This window comes from Capsicum annuum, chromosome 8, assembly GCF_002878395.1.
Source record: "Capsicum annuum cultivar UCD-10X-F1 chromosome 8, UCD10Xv1.1, whole genome shotgun sequence".
Lineage (NCBI taxonomy): Eukaryota > Viridiplantae > Streptophyta > Magnoliopsida > Solanales > Solanaceae > Capsicum > Capsicum annuum.
In genome coordinates this window covers 125,823,243-125,838,281 of record NC_061118.1, presented here as the reverse complement: position 1 = coordinate 125,838,281, position 15,039 = coordinate 125,823,243, and the positions used below count along the sequence as shown (strand labels likewise).

General features: G+C 37.7%; 1 protein-coding gene across 1 annotated transcript; it reads right to left on the bottom strand.

The window, feature by feature from the left end:
• Positions 1-7,070: 7,070 nt before the first annotated feature.
• On the bottom strand, positions 7,071-7,580 carry LOC124886635. The gene has a single exon (XM_047395513.1). The coding sequence runs from the start codon at positions 7,578-7,580 to the stop codon at positions 7,071-7,073; it is 510 nt and encodes a 169-aa protein (XP_047251469.1).
• Between the last annotated feature and the right edge of the window lie 7,459 nt (positions 7,581-15,039).

Genomic DNA, 15,039 nt, shown 5'->3' with positions numbered 1-15,039 from the left:
TGGATTTTCTTGATGAATGTCATATTTGGATTATTCTTGGTCATGTTGATAATGAGTAATCAAATTCTATGCCATGATTAAGTAATAAATTCTATGTGGGTTAAATTATTATGGATATAGATTCATGCAATCCTATGACTAAACCCTCAAAAGATGAAATTAGAATTGAAGCGTGATGTTTAATCGTTGTATAATGTGTTGTACATGTAATATGCCTACAATTTGTTTGATTAAATGAATAAATGAAGGAAAATTGCCTGACTAGCATGATATCATAAAATCTCCATGTACGTACAAATTCATGCCTATTACATGTTTCATGAAATACTTCAATAAATGTATTATGAATTATGATGTTAGTCATATGCTCAAGTAAGTTATGCTAAGTCAATTTTCTTTCATCGAGTCCTGGGGGTACTTGTACCCAAAATATTAGTTGTGTACCTAGAGTCATGTCATGTTTTCATGATACTCACAATCAAGCTATGAACTCTTAGACTTCAGATAGTCTTATGACTCAGGAAATCTCTATGATCTCATAACTCAGTCAGTTTTCAGATATCAGTAATATTCCATCAGTCAATGGAATTTAGTCACTCAGTTCATGTCCAGTTCAGTATATCATATTTTAGTGTCCATTCAGATGGGAGTAGGAATTAGCACCGAGTGAACCCAAGAATGGGAACTCACCTGTTATATAAGGGTGTGATTCTTAGAAGCAATCCTTGCATTCCAGAACTATATAGCCAGCATAGGTTGAGACATCGTAGCCTGCTATATGAGGGTAGATAAGGTGGAATAACCTATTAAATGAGGGTTCCCACCGTTCTCACTAGAGTTACCTGTTATATATGGGTTTCTCACATGTTGTCCTTACCAGTGGAGCAGTATTGACACCCTTCTAATCAGGGCATAGATTGGACCCAAGCTCAGCTATTATAGCACCTTTGGGGCATGTCGGTTAGATACTACTTCCCACCGTTTCATGTTACAAAATTAGGACTATCAGATATAGTCAATCAGTCTCAGTAATAGAACTCAGATAGTTCTTTAGATTTTAGGACTGACAGACACAGTCAACTTAGATACAGTGTGAAACTTAGATAGTTCCATTAGATTCAGGACTGTTAGCTACAGTCACCCATGTTATCAATTTTTTCAGATACAGTCTTTCATGTTATCAGTCCTCCTCACTCAGACAGTTTTCAATCATGTTTAGAGGTTTTATAGACTATTATGTTTTAGACTTCAGTATTTCGAATTTTTTTGGGTATTCTATTACTCCACACAGAGGTTATATCATTCAGCTTATGTTCAGTATTGAACCTTATGGCCTTTCAGTTCATATTTCCTATATTATTAAGTTATCTTATATAGTATACAAGTACAGATACCAGTCATGGGTTAGCTTGTGGTCCTTCAGGGTCATGAGCACCGTGTAGCATTCCGGTTTAGAAAATTGAGGCGTTACAAGTAGTCGTTGTCAAATAACCAAACTAGAGTTGGGGTCGAATCCACTAGGAGCGAATTAGAGGCTTCAAATCTTATGGGTGTCCTAGTTACTACAAGTGTACCCAGAATAATAATAAACAAGACATGTAAAATAAAATGAGGGGATTTTGATTTGGAGATGGTTTGTCAAATAATAAAGCACGGATATAGAATTTTGATTTAAGATTAAGAATAGAGAGGGTCTTGGAATTATGTCTACTTAAATATAAGGTGTGTGGGTTAGTGATGGTTTGGCACAAGGTTTAGTTGTTTATCAAAGGATAGGCTAGGTCGAAATTCATTGTAGTCAATCTTCCAATAAAACTAGCAAGATTTCACCCATTGGCTTTTTCGAGCGCCTAACAAGTGTGCAATTCATAATAACCCAAAACCTTAATCAAGCATCCATATTTCTAGGATAATGCTCTTGGCATATCTTACACTTCAATCAAACTTATTTCTAAGATTTCAAAAGATAGTAACCATAGACTTAATTACCCACCATTACTTTGTCCCCTTATAACCCTCTTTCAAGGATGTTATGATTAACTCAGGTTCACCTTAGTCCCTATTTCAAGGATGACAAAGGGTTTTTAGAGTTTGGGGTTTTCGCCCATCAAACCCTTTTGGAGGTTTTGGATTTTCACCCATCAAATTCCAACTAATCAACTCAAGCAATGGTGGAATCTATACTCAAGAACTAAAAATCATGAAAACACAAAATACCCACACACAATTACACTTTAGTTCAACATAATCCCAAGACTAAATTACTTAGCTACTCATAACGAATGTAGAAAAAAGATATACCATGGGGATTTCACAAAACATCCATTATTCACAAAATCACTAAGAAATTAAGCCTCCAAGAATAAGTACACACTTTCCCAATTGGGGTTTCCTTTTTTCAAATCAAAAATAGTTATGAGGTCAGCAATCCCCAAAGAAAAAAGGGTTTTTTCTTAAATATGGTTCGGGATTCGTCTAATTGCTTTTACATATCTTTTCCTAAGCATATTCCCTTAGAGCCGTGATCATACAAGACTGTCCACGACCATGGCCATACAACCGCAATTTGTATTGCGACTGCATTGTGCTAACCATCTTAACTGACTGCGATTGCGGATTAAGGACCTCGGTCACAATAACTGAGGCTAATGTGGTCTTGTTCTTCGGCTGCACTCTTCTTTACTCTCTTTTTTTTATCATTTTTAGCTCCAATCCACATCTTTTGATCTTCTCAACTCTATACCTACAAAGAGTGGATACTAGTGCATTTTATCACTAATATGTCTCATTTATTTATTAAAAATAAGGTAATGTGCACAAATGTTTAGTGAGAATAAATGGAAAATCACCCTTCATCAACACCCCCAAATTAAGACTTTGCTTGTCCTTAAGCAACACCTCTTCTTATTACGAGACAATTTCATATGTATGCCCTCGTTCTATCACCCAATGGTCATGATAACTTAAATTTGATTGCTACCACCAAAATCTTGTCACACATGGGCAAATAGGCTTTTAACGACTTCCCTCATCATAAAATGGAATAGTGAAGGATACAATAGACTTTAGGGAGAAACCATGTAACAACTACTAACACTCTATAAATAACTCACATATTGACTATAATTATGCTATACTTCTATTTATATCATTGTGCGAAAGATGATAAAATCACCTACCCCAACTAGTTCATATGCCTCCTCACAAAAAATTTATACACCTAGTTACCAATCATGTACCAAGGAATTGTAAGTGCAAACACTCACTCTCTCAAGAAATTTTCCATATTAACAAGTACCATGCCATAGGCTTGTCCCTATTTTCAATCACCACTACAATGACCACACTTGGTTGGGAATCATAAAAGGAATTTTTGAGCTTGTAATGTAGGTTTAAAGTAGGGTACGACATTAACCTAGGATGATAAGGCCAAACCCTCCTTGAACTTCTACATCATAATTCTTTCATGCATTGTTATGTGGGCCACTTATTTTTCCTTTACACATTTGCCTACTTTTCCCTTTTTGCTTTACTCACATACTCTTCGCCTCTTTTTCTTCTCTCTTTTTGCATGTATTTAAACTCTATGTATTTCATTCTTTTAATGGATTTTCTCTTTCTTCAAAGAAAAATACTTACTTGTTTAAGTATGCATGTACCTTCTTACAACTTCATGGATCAACTATACTTATTTCTCTTTCCACCACCCCCAACTTAGGCTTTTAGCCTCAATTTTTATTCTTAAGTTCAAGAGGGGATGAATAGAAGTGTCACAACTTGTAATTCATTTGCCAAAGAAAAGTCCAAAGGCTCAAAGAGGGTGACTAGGGTAAATTCTATGTATTGGTTGGCTTTTTAGGCTAATGTGGGATTCCAAAATCACAAGATAGCCTATGATTATTTTACCAACCAAGCACAATCAAAATTTATCTTTGAAAGACTAATGGGGAATGTTATAGATAGTACAAGTACACATGAGATGAAGATAATTAACCTTACACACATGGTATGTGAATATTGTCAAGGGGGTTCAGTTGTTCTACCCACTCGAGACAAAGATAGAGTATTCATTATTTTTCTTAAGTCAACTTTCAAAGTCATAGAAAGAGGGAAAATTTTCATCACAAAGTTGCTCAAGTCCATGCCTTCGAATTTTGCAAAATTTTCAGACGGAGGGGGTTATTTGCTTTTGTATCCACACCACGCATAATTTGCTAATCATGGAAATTATCTAATATATCATCGCATATTTTAAACCACAGTACGGGCGACCCACCATATGGTTACTCAGAATTCACCAATGGATATTAATGCAATCCCTGATCATTAATGCTATAGGTACTCAGACTCTCCTTGCATTCTATGGCCTCGATGCCATGGGTACTCAGACTTCCCCTATACTTATAGTTGGAAACCCAATCCTGATGGAAAGGCTCTTCTATTAAAATTTAAACTAAAATAGAAAAAGTAACTAATCCATGCATATGTAGACACCATCAGAGTGCCCTAATATTACAAACCCAAGTAACACTAAGAATCATCCCAAAGAGCAGAAAAGTATGCAGATATATCAATAATACAGGCCCAAACTAAATGACTAAGGAGACACCCCCAACTAAATGGACTACAGTGTCCCCACTAAATAAATAATTAAGGATAAAAGAGATAAGGGTTCTCCCTGTAACCACATCAAAGGCTGCTTTCACTTTTGGATTCTGCATCATCACTATTTTTTCTAGATCAGTCCACTCAACAGGGGCCTCATCATCACTCTCCACCCAAGATGAAGGAAGTCTATCTCAGGGTCTTAGGACTTTCCATAGAAACTTCACCCCCTTCCACATCTTAATATAGAACTCATCCCTCTTCTTCTCTCTTGTAACTATTTTTTCAAGCTTAATTCAAAGGTCTTGGTGTGACTGCCAAAGAGGAGTAGGCTTTCTTAATCTTAGCAATGGTAGCCTCTTGCTTCTTTTGGTCCTCCCTGTACTTCTCATATTCAGTAAGTGACATATAAAAATGATGAATGGCAGAGGACTCTCCCAGTCCTTATGGAAAACTAGACACAAGCTCTTTGATGATTGTAATATTTACTCCAATCTCCTCAAGAGGTCCTGTGGTGATTGGCCTATAAGGCTCGAGCTCACTACATGTTAGCTTTTCCAAGTAAATGTTTCTTTTCTTGCGTTTGTCGGGTACGCTCTCTCCTCAAATCCTTAAGGGGTTAATGAGGGCACTAAGGAGGACCCATGAATCACTTGCATACTCTTCCACCCCCACTTTTCTGTAAAGTTCAGTAATCAAATAAGGCAAGAAGAGATGCGTACCATCTTGGTTCTTGAAATGATCTATTTCATTAACTATGAGCTAACCAACATCCAGTGAGATATCATCTAGAATATAAGCAACCATCCGAGCACGCAATTCTGGGACTACTGCCACGTGGGTGCAAGGCAACACTTAGCTACAAATGATATGTAACCATATTCGAGCCTTAGAAATGAATTCGTTCAAGGAGATTTTGCTTTAGTATTGGTACAAAAGACTTCCTTTCTGGGGCATAGCCGTTGCACCAACCAACTCCCCGGTTTACACCCCTTTTATTTGAATTCACCCATGTCTATATGTTTGCACCCATAAACATCATTAATTTGCTTAGCCCCAACTTTAATCGATCCAAATATTAATAGTCATATTTAATGGGTCCAAAATGATACTTCACTGATATTGGCATAAAATTTGTGACCCATTGTTCATTTGCAATGCATGGATCCAGGGAGAAACACTGCCACCCTATGGCTTCAAGTTTGTCATGAAATATTGGTAGTTTCTTTGGCATATTATCCCAAAAAATTCCTCTTTCCTAAAGTAGCTTTGTCCTTGTTAGATCACTACAGTAGCAAGTGTGGCATTCGGGTTCCATGAATCGGATGTGATCATACTTGTCTATGAGGTTGTCCTGAAATTGCTAGGCATACGTTATATCAATCAATGAAATTTTAGCATGGAAATTGTACCATATTATTCATTAATGCTCATAAAAATGGGTTCTTGGTGGTGTTAGGTTAAAAATTGGAAGTGTAAGATTTTTTGCATAGCAGGAAACTGGCCTCGACTACCTCGATCGTGAACCTTGACCGTGATCGTATTTCTGTAAATATAGCCAATTGACCATTGTCACGGTATGTGAGGCTGGTTTTATTCCAAATTCTCATGTTTAGATTTCTTCCAAGTTTTTTGGGGGTTACGAGCATGCTTTACAATAAGGATGTATAGGAAAAACAATTGAGCAATGCAAGCAAGTGTTTGAATGCGCCCTTTAAGAAATAATTCCCCTATTGAAAGTTAATTTGGGAAAATTATCAAACACTTGGTGTGCACATCTTGTTTGTCTTTAGTTGACACCCATATTGGGAAATCAAGATGTCCACTTGTGCCTACCTTATCTAAGCAGTTACCATCACACCATACCAAGTATGTTAACATAGCTGTCATAACAATCAAAAATTTAGGCCCTCTCTTAATCATGCATTCTAGGGTCCTTTGTCAAAGTTAGAAATACGGAGTCATGACACTTACCTGAGTTGGGGTGCAAGGATGTTGTTTGAGAACTCACAAACTTGGCCAGCAATTAGCCCAAATTAGAAAGTATAATCTTTAAAGGAAGTATGAGGGAAAATAAGGGTTTAAATGGATGAAGTGGTCGTGATCATGGTAAGGTGGCCACGATCATGGACACCAGCATCACTGTAATCACTCTTAGGGACCACGATCGCGGTAACTGAGAGTATTTTAGCTCCCCTATTTTCCCGTATCCGGCTATTTACTCAATTTTCACAATTTTTTCCAAGTTTAGTTTTTAGTGTAGAATTAAACATTTTCTCCTTTGTAAGCTCATCCAATGCACTCAAGTGGGTCATAAATGCATGGGTTATTCATATTCAAAAGGTAACATCTATCCTACAAAATCATAACAAAAAGGATACGAGCCACTCTCGTGGCATTTGTGGGTTGTCTCCCACCTAGTGCCTTAGTTATCATCGCAGAATGATGTCTTACTTCCTTCATTCTCAAGGTGGGTCTTCAAACCCCTCCTCATTTATCTTTTCATCTTCAACATCTACCATGGATACTAGTTGAAGTTCAGCAGTTTGTTTCTTTGACTTGTAAATTTTAAAAGAGACTTCATCCTCTTGCACGCTAAAATTCATCTCCTTCATCTCTAGATCAACAATAGCTCTCCCGATGACCAAGAAAGGATGTCTAAGGATGATAGGTACCTTTTTTCTCCATTTCAGAATCCAATACCACAAAGTCCACTGAGAGAATAAACTTGTCCACCTTGACAAGGACATAAAACAAAGTTCCCACCGGCTTTTGATGGAACGGTCCTCCATGAGAAGTAACATAGAGGTCCATGTAGGGGTATTCAATCTAATATTATTGTACATGACAAAAGGAATTAAGTTGATACTCGCACCAAGGTCATATAGAGCTCTTGCAAATTCATGCGTCCTAATTGTGCAAGGGCTGGTGAATGCTTCAGGGTCATCTTTCTTTTTCGCAACCTTGATATCCATGATAGCACTACACCTATGGATCAACTCAATGGTTTCACCTTCAATAAGTTTCTTTTTATCCATCAACCTTTACATCAACTTAGCGTATCCTGGGATCTCTTGGATTGCCTCAAGAAATGGGATTTTATCGATAGGTTTCTAAGTTTTGCCATGAATTTCTTTAATTTGTCCCCTTTCTCTCTTTTATGCAATCGTTGAGGGAATGGGGGAGAAACTTGGATGGTTAGCCCTGAATCTCCTTATGGCTTTCTAAATTCTACCTCTTCTTCATCACTTTCCTCGATCTATTTCTCATCATGTGCTTCTTTTTTTGGGGGCATCCCTTCCTTTTCTTTATCCTTGTGTAACTTCTCACTCATGTCTCCTCTAAAGGGCTCATTAAGTACCTTTCCAATCCTTGTGACAATTGCTAGAACTTGGACATCATTCTTTGGATTAGCAATCATGTCACTAGGGAGTCAACCTATAGGCCTAGCATTTAGTTGTGTGGAGATTTGCCCAACTTGGGTTTACAATTGCTTAATAGAAGTAGAGTGAGACATCGCGGTTTGTGAAATTTGAGCAAAATCACCTTTCAACTCATGGACCATTTTTTCGGCTGCTGGTACTATATTCAAGATCATTGTCAATACATCTTCAATCTTTAATTTTTTGGGGTCAACAATAGATGACTCTTTGGCTTTGTCAATAGTCAAAGTCACATTCCCAATCTCTCCAATCTCTATCCATCTCACGGTCTATCCAACCTTGATTCCTACCTTACCTTTGATAGGTGGGGTGGAAACCCCCGAGTAGTTAGCCAAATGGCGGATTTCCTCATCCAACTCCTTTGCCTCATCATCATATTCATAATATTTTGATGCTACGACGTTGACCGCTTTCACGGGTGCACCCATAACATGCTTTGTCAAGAGTTTGAGTTGGGTCATAATTTTTGCCATGTTCTCCTCTTTTTCTTCATTCCGCTTTGTTTATTCATTATCCACCATAGAAGAGGTTGAAGGAGTCTTAGGAGATTCAATTTCTCGGGTATGCCAACCCTAATTTTTCTTAGACACTTCTCCGATCAATAGAAAGGCCGCGTGGTGGTGTAAATTTTCTATGAAACCACCCACCATTTTATTTACCTCTTTTTTGTTTAATGTATCAAGAGAACGGTAGAAGATCTCGAGAAGCATTTTCTCTGGAACTTTATGATTTGGGAATTGAGCAAGATTACCGTTAAACCTCTCCAAATCTTCAAACAATGGTTCTCCATTCATTTGAAAAAAAATTATAATTTCATCCCACTTTTGAAGCATTTTTTATGGCAGGAAATATCTATGAAGAAACATCTTAGTAAGCTTGTCCCAAAAGGTAATTAAGCCAGGTAGAAGAGAGCGGAGCCATGAAACTGCCTCGCCCATTAATGAGAATGGGAAAAGGCAAAGCCGAATGGACTCTTGAGTAATGTGTGCTATATTGAACGGTGCACACACTTCCATAAAATTCTTCAAATGGACATTTAGGTCCTCAAAGGATTGAACTTCGTACAATCCTTTCATTTTCAACATGTGAAGTATGACACTAGTAACATGGAAGAATTTGTTCCCATTAGTTGGTGGGATACGGATCATGCTTGTTTGCCCTACTTCATTTAGTGGGCCCTCATTATCTAGAGGGGCATCAAAGGGGCCCATGTTGCTTGCGATATCACTCATTGTTCCGTTAACACTCCAATCACCAAAAACAAGAATCAAAACCAACAAATAAAGTAAATTATATCACCCCGTGTATTCCTAAGTAAGAATCATATCTGATAAGTGAAATCTATATTTCACTCCCCGATAATGCCATTTTGATAACGCTCAACTAACTCCCATGATTAAGGGGTGTGGTGGTCGTTGTCAAACAACCCAACTAGAGTTAGGGTTGAATCCACAAAGAGCGAATTATAGGCTTCAAATCTTATGGGAGTCCTAGTTACGACAAGTTTACCCAGAATGATAATAAATAAGACATGTAAAATAAAATGGAGGGATTTTAATTTGGAGATGGTAGTCAACTAACAAAGCATAAATATAACACCTCTGATTTAAGATTAAGAACAAAGAGGGTCTTGGGATTATGTCTACTTAAACGTAAAGTGTGTGGATAAATGATGGTTTGGAAGGAGTTTTAATTGTTGATCAAAGGATAGGCTAGGTCAAAATTCATTGTAGTCAATCTTTCAATAAAACAACTACGATTTCACCTATTGGTTCTTTCAAGCACCTAAAAAGTGTGCAATTCATAATCACCCAAAACCTCAATCAAGCATCCTTATTTCTAGGATGATGTTCTTGGCATAGCTTACACTATAATCACATGTATTTCTAAAATTGCAAAAGATAGTAAGCCATAGACTTAATTGTCTACCATTACTTTGTCACCCAATAACCCTCTTTCAAGGATGTTATCGGTTACCTCAAGTTCACCTTAGTCCCTCTTTCAAGGATGACAAAGGGTTTTTAGAGTTTGGGGTTTTCACCCTTCAAACCCATTTGGAGATTTGGGGTTTTCACCCATCAAATTCTAACTAATAAACTTAAGCAATGGTGGAATCCAGACTCAACAACTAAAAATCATGCAAACATAACAACACCCATACACAATTACACTTTAGTTCAACATAATCCCAAGACTAAATTACTTAGATACTCATGAAGAAAGTAAAAAGTTATATACCATTGGGATTTCCCAAAACATCCATTCTTCACAAAATCACTAAGAAATTAAACCTCCAAGAATATTTACACATTTTCCCAATTAGGGTTTACTTCTTTTAAATCAAAAATAGTTATGAGGTCAGCAATCCCTAAAGAAGAAAGGTTTTTGGGTTAAATATGGTTTGGGATTTGTCTAATTGCTTTTACAAATCTGCCCCTGGGCATATTCCCACTATGCCGCGATCGCGCAAGATTATTCGTGACCGCATCAATGCGCCTGCGGCCATGCAAACACGGTTGGGTATCGCAACTGCGGCCATGCAAACGCGATTGTGTATCGCGGCCGCATTGTGCTGACCATATTGACTGACCGCAATCATGGATTGATGACTACGGTTGCGATAATTGAGGTTGATGTAGTCCGAGTGTTCAGCTGCCCTCTTCTTTGCTCTCTTTTTATCATTTTCATCTCTAATCCACATCTTTCAATCACCTCAACTCTATACCTGTAAAGAGTGGGATGAAAATAGAGGACCACAATCTAAGATAATAGACTCCGGAGCACCATGCAACCTTACGATCTCCTCAAGATACAACTTAGCATAATCCTCCACCGAGAAATTAGTTCTCATGACCAAGAAATGGGCGAACTTGGTCATTCTATCAATGATTACCCAAATGGAATCACATTGATTTCGAGATCTAGGATGACCGATAACAAAATCCATATTAATAGACTCACACCTCTACTTGGGGAACACAATATTTTGGTATAGGCCACCGCGCCTCAAGTGCTCAACCTTACTTATTGGTACACTGTATACTTAGCCACATGGATGGAAACATCATGCTTCATATTACTCCACTAATAGAACTTCCGAAGGTCATGATACATTTTGCTGGCACCGGGAGCATAATTGGCTTTATGAGCCTTGGCTAAGACCCTTTCCCTCAATCCATCGACGTCAGGAACGCATAGCCTACCTTGGTACCTCAAGATACCATCGTCACCAATCATAAAGTAAGCAACCTTGTGTTGACTCATATTACTCTTGATCTCCATCAAGTCGTGGTCCAATACTTGATTTTCCTTTATCTCAACAACAAGAGACGATTGAGATACTGGATACACAAACACACCACCATCCTTGGAGTCCGCAAGTCAAACTCAAAGATTTTCCAAATGGCGAATATTTTTCACCAACTGCTGCTTATCATCATTAACATGGGCCAAACTCCCCATAGACAATCTACTAAGAGCATCAGTGACTACATTCGCCTTATCAGGATGGTATTAAAGACTCATGTCATAGTCTTTCAATAGTTTGAGCCACCTTCTTTGCCGAAGATTCAAATCCTTTTAGGTAAACACATATTTTAGGCTCTCATGATCGGAAAAGATATAAGCATCAACACCATAGATATAATGCCGCCAAATTTTCAAGGCAAAGACCATGGCTAATAATTCTAAATCATGGGTGGGGTAGTTCTTTTCGTGAACTTTTAATTGCCTTGAAGCATAGGCCACCACCCTACCATGTTGCATCAATACACAACTAAGACTGACTCGAGAGGCATCACCATAAACCACAAAACCATCACTACCCTCGGGTAAGGTCAAAATTAGAGCCAAAGTCAATTTATCTCTCAACTACTTAAAACTATCCTTACACATTTCAGACCACAAGAACTTGACCTTCTTTTAGGTCAATTTGGTCAATGGGGAAGCTATAGTGGAAAAACTCTCCAAACACCTTCTATAATAACTGGCTCGACCCAAAAGCTCCAAATGTCAGTTAGAGTCATAGGTCGAGGCCACTTCTTAACCGCCGCAACCTTTTGGGGATCTACCATGATCTATTCACTAGAAAGGACATGACCAAGAAAAGTTATGGCCTTCAACCAAAACTCACACTTAGAGAACTTGGCATATAAATGATGATCCTTCAAAGTTTATAACACGGTATGGAGGTGATCTACATGATCAGCCTCACTCTTAGAATACACTAAGATATCATCATTGAAGACAATGACAAATATGTCCAAGTACAGATGAAAGACTCTATTCATTAAATACATGATTGTCGTCTGGGCATTGGTCAACCCAAAGGACATGACAAGAAATTCGTAGTGACCATACCGGGTTCTAAAGGTAGTCTTAGGGATATCCGCATCCCTAATTTTAAGTTGATGATAACCCGATGTAAGATCAATCTTAGAGAAAAACCTTGCACCCTGAAGTTCATCAAACAAATCATCAATTCTAAGAAGAGGATATTTATTCTTTACGGTCACTTTGTTCAACTAACAATAATCAATTCACCTATAAAGAAAACCATCCTTCTTACGCACAAACAACACCGGAGTACCCCAAGAAGACACACTAGCCTGGATAAAATCTTTATCTAAAAATCTTTCAATTGCTCTTTAAGTTCTTTCAACTCTGTTGGAGCCATTCTATAAGGAGGAATAGAGATTAGATGGGTGTCCGGAATAAGATCAATTTCCCTATCAGGAGGAACACCAAGAAAATCATCAGGAAACACCTCAGGAAACTCATTCACCATGGGAACGAACTCTAGAGAAGGATCTTCAGAGTTAGAATCTTTAACTCGGACCAAATGATAAAAACACCTCTTTAAAATCAACCTTTGGGCTTTAAGATAAGAATAAACCATCCCTTAGGCACTAAAGGACCACCTTCCCATACAATGACCGGCTCATTAGGGAATTTACAAATGACCCTATGGGTTGACAATCTAAGGGAAGTATAGCAAAAGTGAAACCAATACATTACCAAGACGACTTAAAAATCAACTATGTCTAAATCTAACTAGTCAACAAGGGTGTCTCTATCACCAACAGATATCACATGCACCTAATAGACCCTTCTAGCAATCTATGGTCTCCGACCGGGGTAGAAAGAAAAAAAGTAACCTACAAACTCTCGGGACCATAATAAAGACACATAGCCACATACGGGGTTATTTTAAAAAAGACCAGACCCGGGATCAAGCAAATAATACACATCAAGAGAGAAAAGTCTCAACATACGCATGATAATATCGGAAGACGCCTCATAATACTGGCCAGTAGTAAGTGTATATAAGCAGTTTTGGCCAATTTCGGTACCAAAAATAAAAGGAACAGCAGACATAGCACCCTTTGGTGTGGGAGTAGATGGGATAGTAACAGAGGCCCTGTTGGCCCAAGAAGCTGCTAGAATAGGGCACTTACGCTGCATGCGCCCAAGATGACCACAACAAAAACACCTACTCTTACCCTTCTCATATTAACCACGATGGCTCTGACCATAGAATCTGCAAAAGGGAAGGGGTGAAGTCGACTGGGCACCACTAGTATAAAATTGGGCACCCTATTGATATGCCTAAATTACACCTCTCTTACAAGAGAGTAAGCGATCGCTGTCAAATATAGAACCCAACTGGGTTGGGTGTCGAATCCCATAGGGAATACTGTGTTAATTAAGTTGTATGCAGATTAGTTGAATTTTAATCATTTGTTTTCATAAAATAAATAGGGGGATTTGATTCAGTTCACAAATTAATGGTTTCAGTTTAACAAGATGAGATATGTGTATTAGTATTCGAATTCAGAGAAATAGCAAGCTAGGGTTATGTCCACCTTGTAGTTTTCAATACTTTCTAACTATGGGCTTTACGAATTCATACATGTGTCATGCTTAAAAAGATACATATTGTATTTAATAACATAATCCTAGTGTTTCTCAACCATTAAGGACTAATTCACTGTAGTTCTCTCGAATCAAAAGTGTTTACAAAAACAATACAAAATCTCCAAGTAGTTAATCCTGTTAACGCATTAACATATGAAATAGGGGTTGGAAATCCTATTTTCTTGTCACTACTCTCTTTTCTGAACCTCGACCTTTTTATTAAACAAGTTGAGTTTTAAGGCACATCCTCTATATTTGCAACCACGAGAAGTCAAGATAAACAAAGATAGTATGATGTAAGTAGATCAATACATGATGAATTGAAAAACTCAAAGTAATAGATTGTATGCTACAAGGCTTCCATAATCCGACCTAATAAACTTAGCTAGTCATGAGTAAAATGGAAATCACAATAGAAATATTAATCATACCAATAAGTAAACCCAATTTTGGTGGAGAAGAAAAAGTTGTGTTTCTACCCTACTAGTAAGCCGCCACTCTCCTCTCTTAAAATAATACAGAATAATCAATAATGATAAATTTTCAGCATCAAGTCTTTTTAATAATATTTTCTCTCATAATTGCCTTCTAAGTCCCTAAACTAATTATAAATGATAAATTAGTCTTGGACATAGTTTCTAGGTGCCACATTTGGTCCAACAAGCTACTTTTCTCTTGTGTGATTTTTCATTCGCATTCCATTGTCCCATTATGTCTCCATCTACCTCATTAATACCTGAATCATGCTAATCACATCGGTTAAATCAATTACATAGAAGTAGAGTAAAAATATAAAAAACTAGGCACTTTGTTCTCCGAACTTAGCTAAATATGGGTAAGTTATGGTGCTTAGGCATATAAATACAAACAAGATCACCTGTTCCTGGGACCCACCACTAAATTTAGAGCGGCGACCACTCAAAAACTTTAATTAGGAGAGAGAACACTAGACAGGGAGAAAGAACTCAAACTCCCCTACTTTTTGCATAACCACTTGACAAAACCTCCACCACTACTCTCGAAAGGCCTAAACTTTAATTAGGAGAGAGAACACTCAACGAGAAGAAAGAACTCA